At 44.7% G+C, this 27,514-nt stretch overlaps 1 protein-coding gene across 4 annotated transcripts in view; it reads left to right on the forward strand.

Annotated features, from left to right (window-relative positions):
• Positions 1-27,514, forward strand: part of SUSD2 (sushi domain containing 2) — a 200,134-nt gene that overhangs the window by 105,536 nt on the left and 67,084 nt on the right. For 3 of the 4 annotated variants that reach the window (XM_033955315.1, XM_033955318.1, XM_033955317.1), the window contains 8 exons: positions 8,099-8,300; positions 9,131-9,216; positions 9,934-10,202; positions 14,531-14,674; positions 15,944-16,102; positions 17,718-17,966; positions 22,194-22,436; positions 23,275-23,451. In XM_033955315.1, the coding sequence (XP_033811206.1) occupies positions 8,099-8,300; positions 9,131-9,216; positions 9,934-10,202; positions 14,531-14,674; positions 15,944-16,102; positions 17,718-17,966; positions 22,194-22,436; positions 23,275-23,451 (1,529 nt within the window). Of the gene's footprint in view, positions 1-8,098; positions 8,301-9,130; positions 9,217-9,933; positions 10,203-14,530; positions 14,675-15,943; positions 16,103-17,717; positions 17,967-22,193; positions 22,437-23,274; positions 23,452-26,419; positions 27,448-27,514 lie in introns of those variants that run through there. The other variant, XM_033955316.1, reaches the window with a different exon arrangement.

A 27,514-nucleotide genomic window follows, 5' to 3' on the forward strand; every position in this document is an offset into this window, starting at 1 on the left:
TTGTTAGCAATGGTAACCTTCATAATCGCCGGATAGAGGAGCCCAAATCTAGCTCCTAGAGATCTTAGTTGTGGCCTCATATCTAAAAATTGTTTTCTTCTTGTTGCTGTTTCTTTTGCAAAGTCCGGGACAATGTATATTTTTGAATCTTGGCATTTAAGATTTTTGATTTCCTTGGCTATTTGGCAAATTTCAACTGCTTGTTGATGCCTTAAAAGTTTGAAAATTAAAGTTCTTGGACCTGTTTGAGTGTTATTTCTTTGTGTTGGAATCCTATGAGCTCTTTCAATTTCCAGTTCCGTTTTAAATTTCAGTGGTAGTATTTTAGGTAGAAATTTTTCAAGGAATGCAATCGGATCATTCTTTTCCACTCCTTCAGGTAATCCGATTATTCTTAAATTGTTCCGTCTTTCACGATTCCGGCTGTCTTCAAGATTTTTTTTTATCTCTGTTATTTCTTTCCATATGATTTTGCTGTGATTCATATCTGTATTTAATTGTTCTGTAATATCTTCTAATGTTGAAATTCTATTTTCTGTAATGTCTACTCTTTTAGTTAGGATTGCAGCATCTTCCATTGCTTTTTGTAGTTTTTTGTTACTATCTAAGACAATTTCTTTTATTTGTCTTAGTTCTTCCATAACATCCAGATTTTTTTCTGTTGGTAATGGGATTTTAGAGGGTGTACCTGGCTCAGGTTTCGACCTCTTATTACTTCCCGATGTTCCAGCTCCCAATTCAGCTTTATTTTGTTTAGTTGAAGTCATATTTCAATATATATTTTAGTTTCTTTAAAATTAAAATATTTGATAGTAGATCTTTTTAATTTATTTGCATATAAGGAGCTATTCGTTTATCCAACCATCCGTCCAAGCCACGCCCCTTTTTTCTCAGTATTCTTAAAGCAACTGTAAGTTATTTGTCTTAGGTTCTATTGCTTTGAGAAAAATGTCAGTAATCTTTCTTTTTTTTTCCTTCAAGCCTTATCTCAGTCTCTATGAAGGCAATAAGACTCAGAGTAGCAATTCCTTTTTAGATATGGCTGGTTATTCTTTTATAGGATTAATTTATCAAACTTGTTGTGACATCTAGCTTCAGTGCTGAAAAATTTGTAGCCTTCTTTTCTAGCTCTCCTCTTATAAGCCCAATCGCAGCCTCTACCAAGGAGAGCAATATTCCATCCAATATTTTTATTTCAGCATCTCTCAATTATCTCAATGTCACTTTTTTTTTCAGATTACATTAATCCTTTTATTTGTCCTTTTCTCATGGACCAAACGCTGAGAAAAACATACAATCTCCTATATCTGATCTTTTCAAATACAACAGCAGAGATTGTTCAGTAGATTTACTACAGACCTTGCCTTATTTCCAGCAGAGGACAATTAATCCAAGATAGCCTATTCCCTTAGTATGACAGGCATTAAGCGTTTCAAATCCTTTATCCCTATCACTAAGCAGCTCACCGGCAGTCACAGACTTTGTCTATTAATAATTAATTTTTTTTCGATCCAAGATGGCCGCGATCGCGCATCGAGCAACCGCCCGCAAATCCCACTCGGGGAACCTCTCCTCCAGCGTTTCACACCGCAGGACTCAAACCGTGCCAAAGAGGGGAAAGGAAGCCTCCTCTGCCCTATGGCGTCTCAAATCAGTCTCCTCCGATAATATCCAAGAGCTGCTGAGACGTACTTAGCCCTCCACTCCTCACTTCCCAGAAATAAAAACGGCACCTCTGTCTCCCGACTCTCATTCAAAACGTACCAGGATCGAGAAAGGCACCCCTCTTTCTCCAACTTGATTAAGGAGGCAAAGTTTAATTTAAATGTAAAATCTTTTTTTGTAGTTTTTTCCTGAAAATTAAGCCTGTTTGTACGGAGCTATACTTTCACCCAACCGTCTTCATTCGCGTCCAAGCCACGCCCCCCTCACCGTGCTTTTTTGACATTTTCTTTTTACTTTTTTACTCACGAGCCCATGGTTTTAACCTGCAGGTTTAAAATGGGGCAGCACTGCAGCGTGTTCTGGAATAGAAGAGAACACGCCATCTCTCAGGATAGGTTCAAGGCTGCTCATTACATGCCAGCAAACTCCTCCCGATGGAGAAGTCCTACTCCCAAAAAGAGCCTCAAAACTCAGGGCAACAGAGAGCAGGAGACTCCTTCTCTGCAGAGTCGGGGAGGCAGAGAGCAGGACGCATGCTTTGGGGGAAGTATTACTTTGATATCAGGGCTGGGATTTCAGGACGGCAAAGAGCAGGACAGTTGGAAAGGATGTGAGCGACTGGTCCCCAGCAGTCGCTCCTTTTTTGATTGGCCAGCCCAGTCGGTGTTCCTGATTTTTTTTTTTTTTTTTTACTGAATCGCTGCCTTCCTACTTTTTGATGCACTTCCCTTCATTTGCATGCACGGATCAGATCAGGAGGAAGGTTAGTGAATCGGGGTCACAAACTGGTTGGGACACGAACGGTAAGATTAGTGAATCTAGCTCTTAGTAGGTTCACTCATTTTTTAAGAGCATGAAATCTTTCCTGAAAGCGTCTAAATGCGCAGTGGTTCATACATGCGCACGCTATCAGGAAAAGACTGCACTCTCTGTGCTGGTCATTATTCCTGTGGGAATTCTGCACAATTGCGCAGCACAGAATTTGCAGAGAATTCTCCACTCCCTTTTCTGTGCAAAATTCTGTGAAGTGCTGACATCATGTCTCTCTCCCCCTACCCCACAGAGATCACGAAGTAAGAGGAGACGGAAGTGAACTCTGTCCATCAGGTCACATCTGCCTTCTCTGCCAGGGATGGGCAGCCATGTTCCTCGAGGCCACAACCCAGTCAGCTTTTCAAGATTTCCACTTTGAATATGCATGTGAGTGATTTGCACATGCTGCTTCCATTGTATATGTGTCTATTCATAGTGGAAATCTTAAAATCCTGACTGGGTTGTGGCTCTCAATTGAGTCTAAGCCAGCAGAGGAGGAGTATATGGCCCGATGTGCAGCTGTTCACTTTCTCCAACTCCTGTCACATGATCTCTGTGAGACAGGGGGCGAGAGAGAGCAGCTGATATATCAGGAGAAAGGGCCCAGAGCAAGATGATTGTGCCATGGAGGGGGGCAAGGCAAGATGAGATGGTCGGGGGGGTCCCAGAACAAGATGAGATAGCCTGGGGAGCAGAGCAAGTGAGTGTGCCAGGGGGAGGGGGCAGAGAAAGATGGCAATGAGCTATAGGGAGGGTGGGGGAACAGAATAAGATGACAGTAAGCTATGGGGATGGTGGGAAGGGGACTACAGCAAGATGTTGTGCTGTTGGGAGGATCCTCAGATACAGGCCACCTGGAAACTGGATGGCAATAGGCTAATCAACCTGCTCAACCACTGTACCTCAGCCTACCCCAACCTAATCATACTAAGAGACCTGAATCTCCACCTAGAAACGCAAGAAGATCCTAGAACACATTCCCTCAATGGACTTCTTCTTCAATTAGGCCTCAGCATCTTACCACATGTTCCCACCCACAAAAATGGACACAACCTAGACCTCATAATATATATATCCAATGACCTCCCAACTACCTTAATGGACCATACCAGTTGGGAACCAGTCACATGGTCAGACCATCACCTGCTAAACTTCTTCCTCAAGCTACTCAAGACTAACATATGGGCAACTAAAGAGACACTAAAGATAACAAAATGGGACACTCACAATTCATCTGCAACCAGCGGGCACAGATATCGATGCGACCATCGACTCATGGCAAAACTTCACCACATCCATCCTAGAAGACTTCGCTCTTCTCAGAACACACCAAATAAAGCCAAGAAACAATCCCTGGTACTCAAACTCATTGCTAATGCTAAAGAAAAAAGTATAGAGAATGGAAAGCACTTGGAGGATAAGTCAAAACCAAGAACACTACATCAGTTGGAGGAAGGGAGCAAAAACAATATAAAGAAGCAAGAGACAGGGTAAGGAAAAAATACCTTGGAGAACAAATAGAGAAATCCAAAAACACTCCTAAAAGCTTTTCCAAAATATTTAACTCACCGATGACCCCAACATACAACAACCAAAGGCATCTGAATTAGCGCTCTACTTTCAAGAAAAAATTAGAACATCAACAACAGTGGTCTCAAACTCAAACACTTTGCGGGGCCACATTTTGGATTTGTAGGTCCTTGGAGGGCCGCAGAAAAAAAATAGTTAATGTCTTATTAAAGAAATGACAATTTTGCATGAGGTTAAACTCTTTATAGTTTATAAACTTTCCTTTAACAGTTTTACCTTATGCAAAATTGTCATTTCTTTAATAAGACATTAACTATTTTTTCTGCGGCCCTCCAAGTACTCTATTTTTTCTGCAGCACTAACATTTAAAGTTTAATATCTTTTCTTTCTCAAAACTGGCACATTTCTATTACTAAATTGAAAATAAAATCATTTTCCTACCTTTGTTTGGTAATTTCATCAGTCTCTGGTTGCACTTTATTCTTCTGACTGTGCATCCAATGTTTCTTCTCTTCTTTCAGCCTCCTGTATGCTTCCTCTCCTTCAGACCTCATTCCCTCCCCCAACTTTTTCTTCTATGTCTATCTTTCTCTGATTCCTTGTCCCATTTTTTGCTTTGTTTCTGGCTCCTTGTCCCCCCCTTCTTTCTTTTTTCCTTCTGGCTCCCTGCCCCCCCCCCCTTCTTTCTTTCTTCCTTCCTGCCCTCCCCCATGCCACCGCCGCCGGGGAATAGGCTGCTGCTGCTGCTGCCGCCATCGGGAACAGGCCGAGATCTCCACGGGGCCGACCAACTCTCGCCGCCCGACATCAATTCTAACATCGGAAAGGACGTTCCGGGCAGCCAGGCAGCGATTGGATAGCCAGAACATCCTCTCGATGTCAGAATTGAGGTCGGGCGGCGAGAGAAGCAGGGAGATCAAAGAGCATGGTGCCGGCGGTGAGAAGGGAAGGGAAGCAGTTGGGCACCCCTGCTCTAGACGAGCCGCGAGCCGCACTCTATGAAGAACAGTGGAGGGTGACCAGCTTTGCGGACCACCCCCACCTTGGTACGCCACTGGAGCAGCAGCGTGTCTGGCCGGCTCATTCCATTCAAAGCCGCGGGTGGCGGCTCCTTGCGAGATCCGCGCCTGTGTCTGAAGCCTCTCTGATGTTGTGATGTCAGAGAGGCTTCCGATGCAGGAGCGAATAGCGCAAGGAGCCGCCAACCCGCAGCTTTGAACGGAACGAACCGGCCAGACCCGCTGCTGCTCCAAAAGGAAGGAATTATCCAGTCCAGACCGCGGGCCGCAAATAAAACTTGGAGAGCCACATGTGGCCCGCGGGCCGCGTGTTTGAGACCGCTGGTGTAGAAGTATCCAGTAGAAAACAAAATGAAATAAAGGGAGTTCCAGCAGATGGAATCTGGACAGAATTCTCGCCAATCTCCATAAGAGAGACTACAACACTGTTGACTAGATATCTGCCCAGTGCACCTCCTGGAACAGACCACCCCAGAGTTCCTGCAAAGGCTGACAGCACTTATCGATGCATGCCTGAGCTAAGGCAAATACCCAGCAGCAATATCCAACATAACTCTAACCCCAATACCCAAAGCACCCGGACTAGACCTAACTAAAGTGGAGAACTTTAGACCATGGCCTGCAAAACGATTAGAATTTTGCATTAACACACAACCCAGTACAGTATCTGGATTCAATGAATAACCTTCATACATCACAACACGGTTTCAGGGCCATGCACAGCAAGGAATTGCTATGATTGAAACTTACCTCCAACCTAAGTATAGGCATCCGGACTATTCTACTCCTATTTGACATATCTGCAGCATTTGATACAGTAGACCACTCACTACTGTTAATGAGACTAAGTGAACTGGGAGTTTAAGGAAAATACTACAACGGTTCAACCAATTCCTGAATAATAGACTTTATGAAGAATGGAAAGATGGAGAAAAATCATTAAACTGGAAAGCCACCTTTGGAAGCCCACAAGGATCCCCGCTTTCTCCCTCATTTTTTAATCTATACGTAAGCATTCTAGGCAAAAGTTTCACCCTACCACAAGGCCAAATCCTCTCATATGCAGATGACATCATCCTCCTTTACGAAGCTAGACACACCTTGGATAATACACTACAACATGTGAAGACCACAATAGACAACATAAGCAACTGGACACAAAAGAACTACCTCAAACTAAACAAGTCCAAGACCAAGATTCTCTGGTTTGGCGAAGTTAAATCTCTACCATGCACAGAAATCGAACTCTCTTCAGGAGAGAAGATAAAAACAGAAATAATCTCCAAAGTACTGGGCGTCATTCTCGACTCCTCCTTAACCTATTAAGACCAAATCAATGCAGTGAGGAGAAAATTCTTCTTCAGGCTGGTCCTAGCACAAAACAACTTTAGGACGATCATTCAAGGAATACTACTACCATATCTGGACTATTGTAACTCTGTATACATTGTTATCACAGAAAAGGAACTCAAAGATTACAGACACTTCAGAATACAGCAGCCAGACTTATACTCAGAACCAACAAAATATACAAGGCCACCCCACTTCTGAAAGAACTACATTGGCTACTGACAAGAAAAAGAATACAGGTCAAGATGGCATGCATGATCCATAAAGCTATATACGGTTAAAACACCTATGGGCTCAAGTATTGCCCTCCTTCCTCAATGAAAGGCAAATACAATGGTTCAAGATCCCCTTCCCATCTCAACAAATCCACTGGGAAAAAGATGTTCAAGTCCACCTTTGAATTCCAAGCACCATACATCTGGAAAAAACTCCCAACATCTTTACCACAGGTCTCCTCTTACTTCCATTTCCAGAAGACACTAAAGACGCATCACTTCCCACATATGAATTGATGACTCTAGCCAGTATACTTGTCTCTACTGATCTCTCTTGACTCTTTTACAATTCCTACTGTTAAACAATTTACAAAGTCTTTTGTTAGCCGCATTGAATCCTTGTTGAAAATTTGTGGGATATAAAACCGGTATGGCATAGTATGGGGGCAGGGCAGTGTAAGGGGATAGTGCTATGAGGAGGGTGGGAAGAGGGGGAATCGAGCAAGGAGAGTGTACCACAGGGATGCTGGGGAGGGGAGCAGAGCAAGATGAGAAGGCCAATGGGGAGGAACCCAGAGCAAGGTGAGAGTGCCATGGAGTGGGGCAGAACAAGATGGACAGTGAACTATGGGGAGGGTGAGGGGGACTGTGAGCCATGGGGATTGTGGGAGGGGGGTTCAGCAAGATGTCTGTGTCATAGGGATGATGGGGGGAGCGGAGCAAGGGGACGGAGCTATGGGAATTTTATTTTAATAGCAGTTTATATAGCCCAGTTCAGGCCAGAAGCACAAGGAAAACAATGTTACATATGACAAGTGACACCTTTCCCTAGATGCTGTCCGCGTATCGTTGATCTTTTTCACTCCAAAATTGTCTCCAGTATATTGACAAGTTGTTTGGTTCTGGGCCCCTGATTCTGTAGTTTCATCGCTCTTTAAATGTAAAGAATCCCTTCCTAGCTGGGTTGTGAAATCTAAAAGGGTGGCCCTGCTGTGAGGGTAAAACGAGTCTCAGATCTGTTTATTACAAGGCCAATCCAAACATAAGAATTCTAATCTAAGGTTCAAGGTGACTTACAATGTTTCAATGGAGACAAATTAATACAAGAAGCTCTTAGTAGTGGATCGTAAGGGGGGTAATACAATCGGAGAGTTAATACTGTATGAAAGGGATGATAAAGAGTAGAGATCCCTACTGAGCAATTGTCCTACTGGAACAGACCAAAGGTCAATCAAGCCTTGTATCCTGATTCCAACAGTGGCCAACCGAGATCCCAAGTACCTGGCAGAAACCCAAAGAGTAGCAACATTCCTGAGCTGAGATTGTGATGTCATAATGCCTCATTCCACCAATGCCTATGAGCCACCTCAGCGTGATGTCACAATGGCTTGATTGTCCTATAATTGGGGAACATAAGAGTGACCATACTGAGACAGACCAAAGGTCCATCAAGCCCAGGATCCTGTTTCCAACAGTGGCTAATCCAGCTCTTGTGTCTCTCTCCAGAAATCTTCCTTCCTTGTGGAGCGTGGAACATGCCCTGGCTTGGCATCTTGGAGATGACTTCAGGAATAATTCTACTGCCTGGGCACAAGATAAGTGTTTCAAGTGGTATAATGAGGAAGAGAGGCTGCCAAATTTCCTGAAGGAGATTATCGACTGTCCTTGTACACTGGCCCAGGCCAGGGCAGACACTGGCAGGTTCCATGTAAGTTCATTTACTCTACCTGACATCCTCTTTGTGGCAGATAATGTGGTGGCTCAAGCTGACCTATGGACTTTGAGTTGTTAGGTTTAAGTAGGTTGGTTCTTGGTTCATTCATTTTGTTTTGTTTTATTCCATCTTTCTTAGTATATTCTGGGACTCACTGTTTGATGTTCCCTGGAGAAATTATCTTCATAGATCCCAAATTTTAATACAGAAAACTGTAATCCCACAGCCCTCCTGGTGCCTGAGCCAGAGAGAACATCACAAGGCTGACATTTAGCAGAGAGATTAACTTGAATCAGACACCCAGCCTGGTCCAGGAATATTGCAGGTAGATGAAAGAGAAATATTTCACAGTAAGGGAGAGAAAAGAGATTCTATTGACAAGGAAACAGGACAAAGATCAGAGGGTGGGTTAAGTCGGACCACTGAAAGAGCTGCCTAAAGTGACCCAGAGAAGCTCTTCAATTAACTTTAGGAATTAGTCATTTCCACGGTCCAACTTAACTGCAACTGTAGCAGGATCAGCACTGAATCGAGCACTGTCCAGATAAGGATTAATCAAGCCCCGGAGGGAGGGATCTACAAAGAGAAGACTTTTCTGCCCAGACAAATTGTAATAATGCCTCCGACTGATTTTGAGATAGACAGACTCTACAGACCCACAGCTTTCCAAAAAACAGCCGGAGCCTCCTGGAAGACCGTGGTCAGTAGAACGATAGAATCTCAGGTCCAAGCCACTTCCTGGGGCCACTTTACTCTCCTTTCCAACATACTTATGTGATTTTTTGCAGACATTTGTACTAAGAGTCACGTAATATCTTTTGCAGACGGATTATGGCTGTGACATTGAGAAGGGGAGTGCATGCACTTACCACCCTGGGGCTGTGCACTGTGTCCGGAGCATCCAGGGAAGGTAAAATACAGCTGCTTGGCCTTATCTCACAGCCTTGTTCTGAGGACTCCATCTCTCTGTATACAGTGTTTCTCAACTCGGTCCTGGAGTCCCCCCTTGCCGGTCAGGTTTTCAGGATATCCACCGTGAAAGAAATTTGCATATAATGGAGGCAGTGTATGCAAATCAAGTGGATATCCTGAAAACATGACTGGCAAGGGGGGGACTCCAGGACCGAGTTGAGAAACACCGCTCTAGGAGGTAGGATAGATGGACCGAACACATAGCGGAAACTGCTGCAGAGAGAGAGGTGGGGTGAGGTGCCTGGGGGAGACTCTCAAAATAAAGGGAGAGGAGTGCCTGGAGGAATGTCTCAGCATTAAAAAGAGACACGGGAGAGGGTAGGGGGTATGCTATGGAGATTCTTGCCGTAGTGAGGACAGAGGAAGGGGTGGGGTGGGGGGGGTGCCAGGGGCAATTTCCCACTATGAAGGACACAGGGGAGAATCTCTCTCGGCTCCAAATTCCTCAGACCCTGGAGCAGATTAATAATTGAGTTTGGTTCCCCTCTTAATGAATGCTGATTCCCGCTGTCTCACTTTATAAAGCAGGAAAAATGAAGAATGGAGATGGTCAAAAGTGCGCCTTAGAAAACACTAGAAACCTCTGCAAAACTAGATTACAGATACAACCGCTTAACAGCTGAAATTGTGACCCTCTACCTCTGCCTGTCTTTAGCCCCAAATATGCAGCTGGGCAGCAGTGCTGTTACGACTCCACTGGGACCCAAGTCCTGACGTTTGACTCACGCGGGGGCAGCACACCTGACCGGGGCCATGACTGGGGATCCCCCCCTTACAGAAAGCCGCCCCGAGTTCCCGGCTTCTCCCACTGGTTGTACGACGTCATCACCTTCTATTACTGCTGCCTGTGGTCCGACAACTGCCGGCTGTATCTGGACCTCCGGCCATCCAGCGACTGCCGCTCCTATACGCCTCCCGGAGTCGGTAAGGATCTCTTGTTTTTCTGATAACCAAAGGTCAAAGGTGAACCACAAGTACTCAGTCAAGCCACTTGACCTAAGTAGTATGTGGGACCATCTGGTGACCAATATGTAGATTTCCACAATGCAAAATTATCTCTGTATTCTCTCAATACGTATTACAATGATTCCCAAACTCGGTTCCGCAAACTCTCTTCATGGGTTCTAACTAGTCAGGGCAGGAGCTCCACTGACAAAATGGCTTCCGGGATCTCCAGACCACCAACAATATGGTAGACCTGTCGCTACTTATATAGTGGGCACGAGGATGGCACCACAATATGCAAATCTCTTCATGGCAGAACTAGAAGAGACATTTCAGACAAAGCCCCTGAAATCCAACCAGTATATTGATGACATTTTTATGATTTGGACTGAGGGAGAAGAGAATCTCAAACAATTCTTTCAATTCATACCATCCTACAATCAAAGTCAAAATTGACTATTCCCCAGTAAAAGTCAATTTTCTAGACACCTCGGTCTCTATCAACAATGGTTACTTCCCCGGTTCCAGCTTTCATCCTTCACTTATAAAAAAATTCATTATACACAGCCAAACCACATGATAACACCCAAGAGACAGAGATTAACACCTAAAGACCCTGACTGAATCCTTCAAACTAAAAGAATACAATCTTAAATTAGTCTCCAAGAATATTGCCTCATCCCTTAAAACACTCAGAGAAAACTTACTACACTACAAGGACAAGAAAACCACAAATAGGAACCTCTTGATAGAAAAATTATACGAAATGTACAACCACTACGCCAGGAAGATGAATTACTAAAAGAAATATTCCCTGCTCCCCCCGTGCTGGCCTTCCGTCAGCCACCGAATCTGAAATAGAAATTGGTCAACGTCAAGCTCCCCACCCAAACCCACGAAGAGAATGGCACCCATCCTTGTGGTGTGACAAACGGCAAACTATGAGAGCACATCTCAAAGGATCCCATCCTTCACATGGTCAAAGAGGCATGTTACATTGGTGAAAAGATCAGAATCAACCTACATACTGTAGATAGAAGAACATAAGAATAGCCTTACTGGGTTAGACCAGTAGCCCGTTCTCACAGTGGCCAATCCAAGTCTCTAGTACCTGGCCATTCCATGCTACCGATCCAGGGCAAACAGAGGCTTCCCCCATGTCTTTCTCCAGGAACTTCTCCAAACCTTTCTTAAAACCAACTACACCATCTGCTCTTTCCACAACCTCTGAGAATGCGTTCCAGAGCTAAACTATTCTCTGAGTGAAAAAAATTTTCCTCCAATTGGTTAAGAACATAAGAATTTGCCACTGCTGGGTCAGACCAGTGGTCCATCGTGCCCAGCAGTCCGCTCACGCGGCGGCCCTCTGGTCAAAGACCAGCACCCTAACTGAGACTAGCCTTGCCTGCATAGGTTCTGATTCAACAGGAACTTGTCTAGCTTTGCCTTGAATCCCTGGAGGGTATTTTCCCCTATGACAGACTCCAGAAGAGCGTTCCAGTTTTCTACCACTCTCTGGGTGAAGAAGAACTTCCTTATCTTCGTACGGAATCTATCCCCTTTCAATTTTAGAGAGTGCCCTCTCGTTCTCCCTACCTTGAACAGGATGAACAACCTGTCTATCTACTAAGTCTATCCCCTTCATTATCTTGAATGTTTCGATCATGTCCCCTCTGTCTCCTCTTTTCAAGGAAGAAGAGGCCCAGTTTCTCTAATCTCTCACTGTACGGCAACTCCTCCAGCCCCTTAACCATTTTAGTTGCTCTTCTCTGGACCCTTTCGAGTAGTACCATGTCCTTCTTCATGTACGGCGACCAGTGCTGGATGCAGTACTCCAGGTGAGGGCACACCATGGCCCAGTACAGCAGCACGATAACCTTCTTCGATCCATTCATGATCCCCTTTTTTATCATTCCTAGCATTCTGTTCGCCCTTTTCGCCGCCGCCACCGCCGCACATTGCACAGACGGCTTCATCGACTTATCGATCAGAACTCCCAAGTCTCTTTCCTGGAAGGTCTCCAAGTACCGCCCCGGACATCCTGTATTCGTGCATGAGATTTTTGTTAACGACATGCATCACTTTACAATTATCCACGTTTGCTATGTCGATGCCCATTTCTCGAGCTTGATTATGTCACGTTGCAGATCTTCGCAATCTCCCTGTGTCTTCACTACTCTGAATAACTTTGTATCATCCGCAAATTTAATCACCTCACTCATCATACCAATGTCCAGATCGTTTATAAAGATGTTGAAGAGCACGGGTCCAAGCACCGAGCCCTGCGGCACTCCACTGGTGACCTCTTCCAGTCAGAGTATTGTCCATTTACCCCCACTCTCTGTTTCCTATGCTCCAGCCAGTTTTTAATCCACTTGAGTATTTCACTCTCAATTCCATTCCTTTTTACCTTATGTTCCCAAAATGATGTGTTAGGTTTTAACCCAATGTTATTATTTGAAGTGTGTACTGTACTGTTTTTTTATTGAATGTATTTTAAATTGTTCATCGCTTTGAAATATGATTAAGCGATTAATCAAGAGAATTATTAAACTTGAAACTTGAAACTCGAAATTTTCCAAAGTAGTCATTCATGCGGAACCTTGTTGAACGCCTTCTGAAAGTCTAGATATACAATGTCGACTGGGTTGCCCTTGTCTATCTGTCTGTTTACTCCCTCAAAGAAGTGCAGCAAGTTTGTCAAACAAGATCTGCCTTTGCTGAAACCGTACTGGCTGGTCCTCATCAGACCGTGTCCATCAAGGTGATCAATGATGCTGTCCTTTATCAGCGACTCTACCATCTTTCCCGGTACTGAGGTCAGACTCACCGGTCTGTAGTTTCCCGGATCTCCCCTCAAACCTTTCTTGAAGACTAGCGTAACATTCGCCACCTTCCAGTCTACAGGAATCTTTCCTGATTTGATTCACAGATTGGCAATTAGTTGAACCAGTTCAGCTATGGTCCTTTTCAGTTCCTTGATGATCCTCGTATTTCCCTGTAACTTCTTCGAGTGGCCCCCTAGCCTTTGTAATTTTTGACGGAGTGAAAAGTCAATCCACATGTACCCGTCCTACTCCACTCAGGATTTTGTAGGCTTCAGTCCTATCTCCCCTCTGTCTGACCACTGCACCAGTGATTGTATGATAAGATATTTTGACACCTACCAGACAGGACTTAACAGAGATCGGGGCTTTCTTTCCCACTATAAAGACATTTAAAACTGCTCTGCCACTTTTCTATCTCTTGCCCACCCTCTTCCTATCAAGTTTTTCAAGTTTTATTTAAAATTTGATTAAACGCTTATATGAAAAATTTCTAAGCAATTTACAATATAAAATATACATTTAAGACATTTAAATGACAGACACACACCTAGACATACTTGAGGGTGAGGAAAAAAGGCAGAACTACAATTTATCAAGCAAAGCACATAGGTAGGGAAAAACATTAGGGAGGGAATTAAGAACTGCCTAAAGAAACTAAACCTTAAGTTTGTATAGAGCTCGGCACGGTTAACAGGTAAATTCAATAAATGAGGGAAGGACATCATAAGAAATTAGAGGTTCTGCTTTCCATTTTGGAGAAAAGCCAGGTTATAACTAAGGTCCTCTTCTATCAAACTGCGCTAGCACTTTATAACGCAGAGAGCCGAGTGTCAGGAGCAGCGCGGGCCATTCAGCGCGGCTCTCTGCGTTATAAAGTGCTAGCGCAGTTTGATAGAAGAGGCCCTAAATGTAACCGAGCAATGAATGTGAAAAGAAGAGCAGGTCTTACGGAATCAAAACCTTTGAATTTCTCTACTATAGTTTCCTCATGTTTTCCTTATCTACTTGTCAACATTTGCTTTTTTTCTGATCCGAATCATAAAATGCATTGAGTTAGTCCAACAAAAGAGGGATCACCTTTTTTCCAAATGAAAACACTGAATTGTATGGAAATTCTAGATAATAATTAGCAAAAATATTGTTTAAATATCAAATAAACTTGCAGCGTGCCATCCGGTGCTAAAAATCTGTTCCAGGCTTTTGGAAAAAAGGAGGCTTGTGTTAAGGATTTGGATGTTTTGCACAGAATTCCAGTAGGGGTAATAATAGGACGTTACTATTGATCCCATCACGTTCTAATGTGCTCCAAAGTTTTTCATGAGGAACTTAGTCAAATGTCTTTTGAAAATTGTTATACACAATATCGACCGACTTTATCGCAATTCAAGTTTCAGTTTTCCTATGAAATATAGTAAGTTGGTGAGGGAAGATTTCCCTTGACTAAGTCCACGTTGCTTTTGTCTTTTGTGTCTCCTGCAGCCTCCGCTTTCGGGGATCCCCACTTTCTAACTATTGATGGAGCAAACTACACTTTCAAAGGCAAAGGGGAATACACACTGATGAGGTCTGATTTCCACTCCCTGACCATCCAAGGAAGAGCACAGCCCCACACATTTGAAAATGGTAAGCGTGTGCCTGTGTGAGTGTCAAAGGAGTGGAAAGATGGTGGGATGTCGGGTGGATCTTGCGGTGGAACAGCCCGAGGTGGTATCATTCAGTGGCAGCTCTCACTAACCTCCTGCAAGGCTGCCCTACAGAATGAAGGTCCATCAGAAGCCAATATTCTGGAGGCAGGGTGGGCCTAATCTTACTTTGGAATGAGTATGTGTGTGTGTGGGGGGGGGGGGAGTCAGCATGGCCGTTTCAGTGTTGGCAAGCGATTACCTTGCTGAAGCCACTGTTCCATTCGACAAATATCATGGTGAAAGAGGAGGCATATTAAAGAAGGCTTGACCGCTCCCCCAACTGGTGCTTAAGTCCCAATTGGACAAACCCCACTACTCCCCCACTGGTGCTTCATGCCCAGTTGGACTGTGAAAGAGGAGGGACATTGCCACCCCTTGCAAACCCCCCCCACCCCCACTGGTGCTTCAATAAAGTTATCTGAGACAGCTTTGAGCTGGGTGGGGGCCGACAGCGCAATGGAACGGCCTGCTCGCTAAGGGCCGTGTTGAAACAGCTGCAGTGTGTGGAAGAGAGACCGCTGTGTTGGGGGTAGAGTGTATTGTGATGGAATGCCCTGTGGACACCAGTCCATTAAATTTGGGCTGCCCACACCAGGGACTGTCATAGTGCAGTGTGTCTATAGAGATCAACCCGCCAGGAAAATTAAAGAGGTACGGGGCAAGGGATTGGGGGCGTGTGTGCGGTAGGGGGCCAGAATGTCTTGTGTGGCTGAAGAGTGACCCCAAGTGGCCATGGGGATCAGAGGGAGAACCGAGGCCAGCGTGAGGAGCAGGTTGGACATACTCCTCGCTGCTGGTGAAGATTTAAAGAGGTACCAGGTGGGTGGACAGAGAAGAGAAGTGCTATGGTGCCTGGGATGGTCTGCACCCTCCGACCCCCTCACTACATCACTGCTTCTGATGTTCCTAGTTTAAGGATCTCTCAAGCAACTGCTACAAAGCTTGTGACAGTTACATTTGAGGTACTAACCTATCAACAAATAGCTCCAGAGAGATGCCCCTCTTAACCCATGTCCCCATGATAAGCAAGCCTCTTCTGACTTGGACGGTGCTCACATGAGACAGCCCCAGGGCTTTCCTCCTCTTTCTGCTGGAAAATGATCACTGTAGGGGGACTGAAGAATGGTTACGTGAAGTCCACCCTTCCTTCCTCTCTTATAGCTGGCACGTCTGGTCTTAGCAGTACAGCTCTTTCCCTCTTCTGCAGGAACTGTGGCCCCTGTGACTGGCTTCTCCGCTGTGGCCATGTGTGAGAATGGCTCTGCTGTGATTGAGGTGCGCAGTGTCCCTGGAACGTCGGCTCTGGAGGTCCTCATGGATGGAGAGAAGATCAGCTTTGAAGAACAGAGCTGGATGGATCTCATAGGTAAGGCCAGGATCTCCTGTCGTAAAGACGTTAATCCCGTAATTAAAAATGCCAGAAGCCCTGAGCCTTTCTGATGCAATATAACATGAAAATTCTGGAGCTCCTCCACTGGGTAGATAAGTGCAGAGTCCCATAGGAACATATGAGTTGCCACACTGGGACAGACTAAAGATCCATCAAACCCATTATCCTGTTTCTTTCCCTACTATATCTGCCACTGTCCTCAGCAGATCCAAATGTGCCAATAAACATCTTTTGTTCTGGAAGGACTATTTCCCAGGATTGCTCCATAGTCTACCTTCTTCAAGCACAGAAATTGTAATGTGCACTACCACCAGTGGCATAATAAGGGCGAGGCGGTCCGCTCCAGGCATTGTCTTGGTCAAGGTGCTTGCACCCATTCTTCTCTGCCATGTGATTTCAAAACTAGACTACTGCAATTCCGTGTTAAAGGGGGCATATCTTAAGGATATAAGGCGCCTCCAAATCATACAAAACACTGCAATAAAGGTAATCTCAGGTTCAAAAAAATTCGATCATGTTACACCGCTGCTTCAAAACGCTCACTGGCTACCAATTTCATATAGAATTACTTATAAAATAGCACTATTAGTCTTTAAGACATTAAGAAATAATACTCCTGCATTTATAGATAGGCTTCTGATTCCTTACAGCCCGTCAAGAGTTCTCAGATCATCCTCACAAGCGTCCCTATATGTTCCCTCTTTAAAAATCATCGGTACTTGCCGTGACCTGATTTTTTCGGTTACAGCCCCTACTATTTGGAACTCACTCCCTCTTCATTTAAGACTTGAACAAGATTTGAATAAATTCAAAAATAGTTTAAAGTGTTTTCTTTTTAAAGAAGCCTTTAACTAAAAGTTTATTTTTCGGTTGATTCCTAATCTTATCGTTTTGTATTAAACTCTGATTATATATCCCCTTTTTTTTAGATTTTCAAGGTTGCAAATTCTTTTCTCACATCATCCTTATGTTCTAACCCAATCTGATTAACTCATTTTTTTTTTTTTTTATTGTATTTTTTCTTATCCCTCCTTTCCTACTGTTCCATGTGTTTGTTACCCCAGTTCGTTTTTTAATTTTTAAGTAATTATTTTTATTTACGATGTATTTGTGATTTAAGAAATCCAATTTTATTTCTTTGTAAAACGCTTTGTATCCTGAAAAGCGTTTAATCAAATAATTTAATAATAATAATAAACTTGAAACTTGCATACGCTCCTTCCCGTGCGAACTTGCTGCCTGCGTCTGTGTCACCTCTCTTTGATGTCACTTCTGGGCCCTGCGTGAGAGATAGCTGACACGATGCGAGCAGCAAGTTTGTCATGTTCATGCCTTGAAAAGGTACATAGGAAGGGAAGGGGGCGAGCACGGCGGGGTGGGTGAGGGACGCCACTGACTACTACTGATACTCACTGTTTACTAAAGGCTATTCAATGCACGTATTCAGCTGGCCACTGTCCTCCAGTTCTGCTTGTAAATAGTCACCGACTGTTCCACCGTTCCTGTGATGTGTCCCTTCAATTGTCATTCAATACTCTTCCCCATTCTCCTTCCTTCTTTCTCTCATGTTCCTCCCCCTCCTCCCATGCAGGGGTCTTCATATACTCTGCCATTGACCAGAACGTGACGGTCATGTTCCCATCTGGAGCTGGGGTGGAAGTGAGGGGAAGAAATGGGATTCTGGGTGTTTCAGTGCTGCTGCCCGAGGAGTTCCTGAATCGGACACGGGGGCTCATGGGGGTGATGAATAACAACCCGGAGGATGATTTCAGCTTCACGAATGGCTCCGTGTTGCCAGCTGATGCCACCCCTGAGCAGTTCTTCCAGATGGGAGCCGACTGTAAGTGTGTGTGCTCCTGCTGTCATTAGGATCCTTTCAAGAGGGAGAAGGTATATTGGAGCAATTTGAGGCAGAGCAGAGGCTCAAGAAAGTTGCTCAGGGTAGGAGACCAGGCGTATGGGAGGGAGTCCTGAGAGGCTTCACAGTTGATGAAGGGATGCAGTTCTGGCATGGAGACCGAGAAGAAGTAACAACTCAGCTAGAGGAGCCCAGGCACGAGACACCTAAGGATCCCGATGGGCTGGGAGTGCAGAAGCTGGTGGGTAGCGGTTGGCCAAGCACAGGGACTTGGTTTCAGTTTCCAGCTTGGCTCTTTGGGAACTGGGCCCCAGTCCATATGGCTCCAGAAAAAGGAGGATGGATTGAGACATCCAGGTTTTACTTCCACTGAAAGCAATGGAAGTATGGGGGACAGATTGGGTTTTACTTCTATTGCATTCAATGGGAGTAAAACCCGGATGTCACAATCCATCCTCTTTTTTTCTGGAGTCATATGGTAACCCTAGACTAGGGATACTGCCAAAACAATGGGGAGGGGGGGAGAGAGTCATTATCATTGTACAATGGTGGCACCTAGTGGTCAGATTTGGAACCAATATATTTTCAGAGGTTCCTAGCCTCTGGCTCTGGATTGACACTGCCATGAGTTAACTAAAACAGTGAGTGGAAGGGAAATTTGAGTAATCCCGGGAACTAAGACTCCTGGCACTAGAGCAGAAGGACGTGAGCAGTGATTGAGACCCCGTGTAAGATCCTAGCTGTGTGCAAGGGGCCACATGGAAAACTAATTAAAGCTTTTATTAAATTAAGTTTCAGCCACTAATAGTTAACATAAGTCTCTTACAAGCTACATATATTGCCAGGAAAAAAGTTTATATCGTAGGAAATCCTAACAAAAGGAACAAAAACATTCCAATATTAAACATTTCAGATCCCAAATGAATTAGATAATGATAGAAAATGGTAGTGAAAAAATAAACAGTCAGCTAGGAATTATTCCATTATTCAAGAAAAGAAAGACCAGCTTAGTTTTGGAGAAGACGACGAGTCACGCACACAGACCGGATCCTTCTGTGCCATCGGAAATTATGAAACAAAACTTGTGCCTAACTTCTCACTTCTAAATATAAAAAAAAACCCAAAAAACTCTTTTCTTGTTTAGCTCCTGAAGTCCGGAGATGTCAGGAAAGAAATTAATCTTTAAAGAAAGAAAATTTTTCTCCATCTGTTTAAAAATATTGTAACATTGTCAGGGAAATTCTGTAACTATGCGCTTCCACTTACGCAGTCCCTGCATGTATAAATTAGCGCTTACAAATACAAGAGCCCTACATGGAGCGCTTAAGCGAGGGTTGTACACATGGGCGGAGCATAGGAGGAGCCATGGTGCATCTCCAAATTACGCACATGACTTAACAGATATTATACAATAAAACAGTGGTTATGAACCCATTCTCAGGGACCACTTGGCTAGTTGGGTTTTCAGGCTATCCATAATGAATATGCATGAGAGATTTGCATACCCAGAAGGCAAAGCAAGCAAATCTATTTCATGCATATTCATTATGGATAGCCTGAAAGCTAGTCTGGGTTGAAAACGCACGGCTCACCGTACTTAGGTGTCTGCTTCTATCCACCCAGGACAGGGCAAGGGCAGATGCTGACACTGGAGGATGACACAGAGGGGAGATGTTGGGACAGAATGGATAAGGAAGCAGCAGAAGCGAAAAGAAATGTCAAGTGGACAGGACACACTGGAAAGAGCAAAAGGGGTTTGGACTTGAACACTGTCTTTTGCTCGACTCAAAGCAGTTCACATACAGCTACTCCAAGCATTTTCCCTACGTGTACTGGTGGGCTCACAATCTGCCCAGAGTCACAAGGAAAAGCACGGGATTTGAACCCACAACCTCAGGGTGCTGAGGCTCTAATCACTATACCACATAGAAAAGAGACACACTGCAACCAAACCGAATGCTCAGACATCAAGGATTTTATTCTGAATTGATGACTTGGAATACGTCATAGAAACATGATCAGAATTTTTAAGGCACTAAACTTTTGAATAGATCTCATGTAAGGTACACAGTGTAACATATTCTTGGTATCACAGCATTTTAAGAGGATTAGTCATAGGCCTCGGCGGTGCTACTGTGTGTATTAGACTTTCACACACAGCAGAATTGCATCAAGATCGTCATTGGTCTCAAATATCTTTTTAAATCTATGTTTCTATTTTAGTTAAGTAATCGATAAATATTCATCTCAGTCAACGTGGCTAGGGGATAGTGTTCCCACATAGGACTATGGGCTCCTTTTACGAAGGCGCACTGGCAGTTTTAGTGCACGCTAGACGCTAATGCCTCCATAGAGCTGGCGTTAGTATTTTCCGTGTAGCGTGGGGTTAGCGCACCTTCGTAAAAGGAGCCCTATGTTTCGCCAAAGCTGTCTCAAGCTGTCTTCTATCTGTTTTAAGTTGATATTGAGATTGTCTCCACTTTGATTTATATAGACCATTAAGGAATTCAAGAAGTTTCCATTTATTTGCCTTTCCTAAGTCAAACGGTGTTCGTTACAAGACCTTCTTTGATAGGACCTTAGCGTTTCAAGCAGGTAAACTGCAATCTTGGCTTGGTGAATGTATTCATCAAGCCACGTCTTACTGTTCTTTTCGAAAATTAGTCAAATTTATTACTTAACTTGGTATTCTTAAGATTGTAACCATATTTTTAACTTTTTATTCTATTGTATGATTTTATTTTTATGGTACAAATCTATTTCGCTGACTGTCCAGTTTCTTTTAGTGTAAACCGCCTAGAACTTCTGGAAATGGTGGTATAAAAGAATAAAATTATTACTATTATTATTCAGCCAGTTCCATGTTTCTTGTGGCCTGTTTGAATACTGTGATGTGGGAAACATGAAACCGGCAGATTAAGGGGACTTTCCTTGAGAAAGCTTCGGCGAAACACGGTGGGAACGCTATCTCCTAGCCGCGTTGACTGAAATGAGTATTTATCTATTACTGAACTAAACTAGAAACGTATATTTAAAAGTATAATTTAAAAAAAGATATTTGAGACCAATGACGCTCTTGGTGCAATTCTGCTGTGTGTGAAAGTCTAATACACACAGTAGCACCGCCGAGGCCTGTGACTAATCCTCTTAAGATGCTGTGATACCAAGAATAGAAACATGATGGCAGATAAAGGCCAAATGGCCCATCCGCACTAACCATGATCTCTTCCTCTCTCTAAGAGATTCCCAGGTCCTCTAGGAGTCTGTTCCAGGCATCTACCACCCTTTCTGTAAGCTTTTGGAAATCCCCTCTTTGTTATTTTGCATTTCAGTCTGAGTTCTGGAGGTTTTCAGTTCAGGTCTCTTATTGATCTTTGGTCCCCTGAGTATTTTTCACGTATTGCGTAGAGATCTTGTTGCAGTCCAGTTTGGTTTCCACTAGGCAAATATTGGTGTTTTAGGGCCCAATTTTTCACACATGAGATTGTACCATATCTTAATAACACCAAGTGTGATTCTGCACAAGTTTCTGCAGTGGGGGAATTGTGCATTTGCTTTAGTGGGGTGACATCAAAACTTCAATATAATTATACTTTGTCATAACATCAAAGAGTTTTAGGGATGTTGAGTGAGGGCAAGTGGGATGTGTCAGTGAAGCAGACCTCCACGGAGGTGTAGGCGTTATCTAGGAACACTTTGGGTCCCTTTTCAAAGCCGAGGTAGTGAATCTCCCGTGGCAAATGCACTGAAGCCCATTGGAATTGAATGGCTTTCGGTGTGTTTACTGTGGGAGAATCCCTACCACAGCTTTGTAAAAGGGCCTTTGGGGAGGGAGGGGTTCAATCCACTTTAGAGGCATCTATCTAGCTATTGAAGGAGGAGTAGCCGGAAACTGGGTTCAATTCCCACTGCAGCAGCTCCTTGTGACTTTGGGTACGTCACTTAACCCTACACTGTCCCAGATACCAAAAAACACCTATGTATAATATATCGCAGATCCCTTTCCCTTTCTTTTTTGGCATTATTAAATAGCTAAATTTAATAAAAACTATTACCTTCAACGATTAAGAATAAGGCCCCGCCTACTTTCGCTTCACCAAACAGTTGACCCAGCGACCTCCCTACGGATGCGCTCTTCTCTCAGACTTTGTACAATGTGAGAGAGGGTGGATTTTCTTAAACTATTTTTGTAAACTTTTGCTTCTCCAGGGGCTGTAACAAATGAAACCTCTCTCTTTACCTACTCCTATTTGAAGCATGACCCCAGCTTTGTGCCAGAGTTGGATCCCCAGGAGGACCCCAACGATCCTCTGACAGCAACAATGCGAGAACTATGTCAAGCTGACCTTTTCTGCCGGTTTGACGTTCTGACCACCAGGAACATCTCAGTGGGAAATGCCACGAAGGCTTCTCATCAGTGCCATCAGAAGAAAGTGGAAAGTTTGCAGCCAGGTAACAAATGGAGCTGAGGTGGTGATAGGAGGCAGGGGTGAAAGTCCTAGCAAAGAACACCCCACCTGGGAAGACTTACTCATGGCTACCCAACCACACAGGGATTAGGCTTCTTGTCCCAGGTGCTATTCAGAACCGACTTGTAGCGTTAGAGACAAGCCATGAAAGTAGCCAGGTCCTAGTACCATGTGGGAACCCGCCACTGCTGGCCCAGAGTTGAAAAAAGAACACAGCTCTCCAAGGCTGGATGGTGGTCATGTGCCTGGCCAAGGTCTTCATAGGCTGTCAAGGTCCTCTGAGCCAGGCACATGTTTGCAAACAATGTGATGGCTTTGCCCCCTCCTTCTTCATAGACTTCTTTTACAAAGAAAAGCTGTGGAAGGATGATTAGGAGCTTGTAGGCGCATGCCATCTCAGTCACCATGTTGAGTCTGTTTCTGAATACCTCTTCCATCCATTTCCTTGAGTGAAGGATCATTGGGTGTTCAGAGACAAAGACTCAAGGATTGGCGAGTGAAAGCCAGAATAGAAGGGAGAAGATCTGGAAGGAGTCTAGAGAGGATAAGAAGAATAGGGAGGGGGAGATGGTTTGCTGTGGCACAATATTTGGAGAGAAAGGGTGGGATAAGGCCTGGGTGAAGGAGAAAAGGCCCAGAATCAGGAAATGGCTACATATTTTCTGTTTTGGACCCCAAACATGTCAAAGCAGAGTTAACGCTTTACCTCTTGATCCCATAGTTTGTAGATAGATAAGAGTCTTGTCCACTTCGGTGACCAGCAGTCCAATCCTGTGTTATTCTTGAACAGTTGATAAGAGGAATCCATTTTCTGTCCTCAGTGGTTTCCTGTGGTTGGATTTCTCCCCCCAAAAATGGGGGAAAGAAAGGCACGAGATACCTCTCAGGCTCCAGCGTCCACTTCAGCTGTGACCAAGGCTACAAGCTTGCAGGATCAGAAGAACGGACTTGTCAGCCCAATGGGAAGTGGTCAGGAGAGCCAGCCCAGTGTGTCTCAGGTAAATGGCCCCCACACAAACTGACCACACCTCCAAAAACTATCTCCACCACCACCCGACAAACTGTCCAATTTCCAGTGTAATGGGATAGATTTTAGGGGAGGGTGTTGGGAATGTGGGCAGTGGGTTTGGTGAGTCATTTGTGGGGGGTAGCTTTTTGGGTGGAGGCAGTAGAATGGGTGTAGATTATTGGGGTGGAGCAGTTTGCGGAATTAGTTGGGGGGGCTGAATAAGTTGTCATAGCAATAGGGTAGTCGTAAGGGGTTGTTTTAGTGGTGGGGTATTCTGCAAAATGAGGATATTATGGGGAGTTTAGGCAGCTGCAGGGTAGTATTTTGGTAGTGGGGCAGTTTGTGTGTGTGTGTGGGGGGGGTGAAACAGTTCAATTAATTTTTGTGGGTGGGATCATTTCTGGGGTTTTGGGGCAGCTGTGAGAATAGTTGTAGCCAGCAGATGGCACCGGTGAGAAGCAGCAAAGTCTGAAAGAGAATTTGGGAAATGTTTTTTGGTAACAGAAAGGGGTCACGCAGAAAACCGGTAAATCTAGAACTTGATTTCTGCCTAGGCAATTTATAAAACTATCTTCAGCCCCAAATGTTTATGAGCACTGAAGAGCCTCCTCTACTGCCATGCATGCCTCTATCTAAGCCTGCCACAACCGCAACATCAGTTTGGAAGCCCTCGTGTGCAGAGCGGTCCTGGAGTGGCCATGTGCTCTCCTCCTGGAGGGCAGGGCATCCTTGGGCCTGTTCTCACGGAAGATCTTCCAGGCCCTGCTGCCACTGCTGTTCTAGATGGAAGGGGGGTTCCAGGTCCCTTCGACGACTGTTTCTGGCAGAGGGAGTTCCCCCCTTTGTCTATGGGGGCCCTCCATTTAAATACATCTTCTGCCTAACTTGACATTGGTTTTTGTGTTCTCTGTAGCGATGGATTTTCAGGTTGGAAGTTCCAAAGAGCAGATTCAACAGCACATCAAAGGCAGGATCTACTCCCTGGTGAAAGGCAGCAGACAGCCAGTGGATCCTTACTAAAAATATTTTCTGTGCAAGCTGTAAGGGAGGCAGGGTAAAGTGCTAGTCCTGGCCCATTTTTGAATTAGGACCTGTCCTGTTCTGTGTGAGGCCTGTGGCCAGAGCTGTGATCATTAGTGCCTGACCCAGAGCTTTCCTCCTTCTTGACATTACTTGAAGAGCACAATTTCTAAAGCTCTTGAATGTTGAGGTCACTACTTTGTAGATGGAGACAAAATCCTGCAGATGATGAAGCCCGTATGTATTCTTTTAACAGCACGCCTGCGTGCCATCTTGCTTCACAGGGTTGTAGCCTGGTACAATTCAATTAGATTATCTGGAGGGCGCTCGGCACTTTTCCCAGATGCTGCTTTTAAGTCAATGGTTCTCCTGCACTGGAAAGCCAGAGCGGTGCAGTGAAGTTCTTAGTTAAAGAAACACAATGAGTCAATAATGCATCGTTGCTATTCCTGCTTTTGGTTAATTTAGGAAAAGAGGTAAAATTAAGGCAATGTAAAGATGAAACAAAAACACACTTAATAATGCTTGGATGACATCATGGATCGTTCAAGCTTTCAAGTTTTATTTAAAATCTGATATTATGCTTCTAAGTGGTATAGAGTAATAATTATCAAAACAGGGTAACATAAATTAGGACATACGGACTTATGCGGGGGTGCGGGGGTGGGGGGATAGCAGAGAAGAACTACACATTAGAGAATGACATGGTGGCGGTTTACCCGCGGCCACCGCATTTTAGCCGCAGGTCACCCGCCGAAAACGGGGAAGAAAACTAGCAGTCGCTGCGGCGACAGGGACAAGGCCATTCACCGCCCGCGGGGCGGTGAATGGTCTTGTCCCCCGCAGTGAGGCATGAAGGATCGCGCGGTCCCCGCAGCTCACACCTGCCCGCCCAATCGATTCCAGTGTCCAGCCAGCTCTCTCCCCTCTCCTCACCCCAGTCCGCAGATCCTCCTCCTCGGCGACCCGCACGCTACCAGAGAGCCGCGCACACCCGCCGCTGCTCAGCCTCGATCTTCTGCTCTGACGCAACCGGAAACAGGAAGTTGCAGCAGAGCAGAAGATCGAACACTGAGCAGCCGCGCGTATGCGGCTCCCTGGGAAAGCGCGCAGGTTGCCGAAAAAGAAAACCCACAAACCAAGGTGAGGAGAAGGGAGAGAGCCGGCCAAACACCAGGATCGACCGGGCAGGCAGGTAGTGGCCGCGGGGACCGTGCGATCGCTAGTGTTCCCGCTCAAATTGGAAGGAGGGAGTGAAAGGAAAAAGGCTTATATGGATGCAGCGGGGACGGTGACGGGGCGGTGAATGGGATGGCAGTGGCGGTGACGGGGCGGTGAAAGGGATGGCGGTGACGGGGCGGTGAAGGGATCGGCGGTGACGGGGCGGTGCAGAGGATGGTGGGCCGGTGACGGGGCGGTGACGGGGACAGATTTTTTCCCCGTGTCATTCTCTACTACACATCAAGATAGGGCAGAGAGCCATTTAGGGGTAGTGCAATAGGAAAGGGACCTGTCTGTAAATGAGAGTTTTAAGAAACTTTTCATTAGAGATCAAAAGTGTCTTTGAATAGAAATGTACTAATTTTATTTTGAAACGCTCTACTGTTGATTCTTCTCATAGTTCTGTGGGCGTAGAATTCCAGAGCGTAGGGGCGGTGACTGAGAAAATGGTTGAACGCATTGTGCTAATACGACACATTGACGGGAAGGTTAGGAGATGCTGGGTGTTTGATCTTAGTGCTCTTGAGGGGGGGCGTATGGAATTAATACTCTATCTAGACATTCTGGATAATTTGTGAGGCGTATTTTGAAAGTTAAGAGTAGAATTTCTATGGGATATTGGGAGCCAATGAGCCTTTATTAGAAGTGGTGTAACGTGGTCAAATTTCTTTGCGTTTTTCAACAAGTTGTATTGCGGTGTTTTCTACAATTTGCAGATGCCTTGGCTCTTTTTGGGTGATACCTATGTGTAATGTGTTGCAATAATCGAAACATGAGATAACAAGGGAATGGACCAGAATATTCAGCGAGGGAACGGATCATTCGAAGTCTATGAAAGCACTTTTGCACTACTGAACTGATTTGTTGGTGAAATGTTAACTTCCCAAACGATGCCCTGCCCTGTCTACTGCGGCCCACCTCTCGGGAAATAGGAAGTAGTCAGAGAGGTAGTTTGTTGACGCGAGAAGAAGCCGTGGCCGGCAGCAGGGCAGTGTTGGAGAATCGCTGCCATCACCACCAACTTTTGAAACATCAAAACAAAGGTTAGACTCAGGGAAGGGGGTTGAGGATGGAAAGGGTTGATGCCAGACCCCAGCCAGGGGTGGAAGGGGCAAAGAGGAAAAGCCCTGTATTGTACCGTTAACCCCAGTTATTAGTAACTAGGTCTCATTGCATAAAATGAAAACTGATAAACGGTATACTATCCCACGATGATAATTTCACTCGACTATGGGCAAAGCCAGGTTTATCTGCATAAAAATCTTGGGCTGATCATCGATCCCTTTCTTTGACGGCAGAGGAAATTTACTCTCCCAAAATCTGGGTGGATTTAGGTGAAGAGAAAAATTGCAAAGGGAGGTTGTAGAAACAAAGCTCTGTGTGTCATTTCACGCAGGCTCCAACTAGCCCTTTCTCCAAGGAATCTTTGCCAGGAATCTGAATATTAACTCAATATATCATACAGGAAGTGGCTCACACAGCTCCTGCAAGATATATCAAGCCAATAATTATTCCATGCCGTCCTCCCCAAACCTGAACTTAACAAGTTTATAGAATGCTTAAAGCATGTAACGTACCCACTTTATACCGTTACCTTTAATGGGTGTAGCTGGGTTGTCATCTGATAATCATGCCACATTTTGTGTCAAAACTACATCACAAAATCATCTCTGTAATTTCTATCGAAATCATGTCTTTGTAACTTTTTTGCACCATTAAGTCACCTCGATAATCTCTATTAAAATCTTGTGTCACAAAATTATCTCTGTCTTTTCCATCAAAATCATGTGCTGCCATGGGATAAAGCTTAT

Source organism: Geotrypetes seraphini, chromosome 8, assembly GCF_902459505.1.
Source record: "Geotrypetes seraphini chromosome 8, aGeoSer1.1, whole genome shotgun sequence".
NCBI lineage: Eukaryota > Metazoa > Chordata > Amphibia > Gymnophiona > Dermophiidae > Geotrypetes > Geotrypetes seraphini.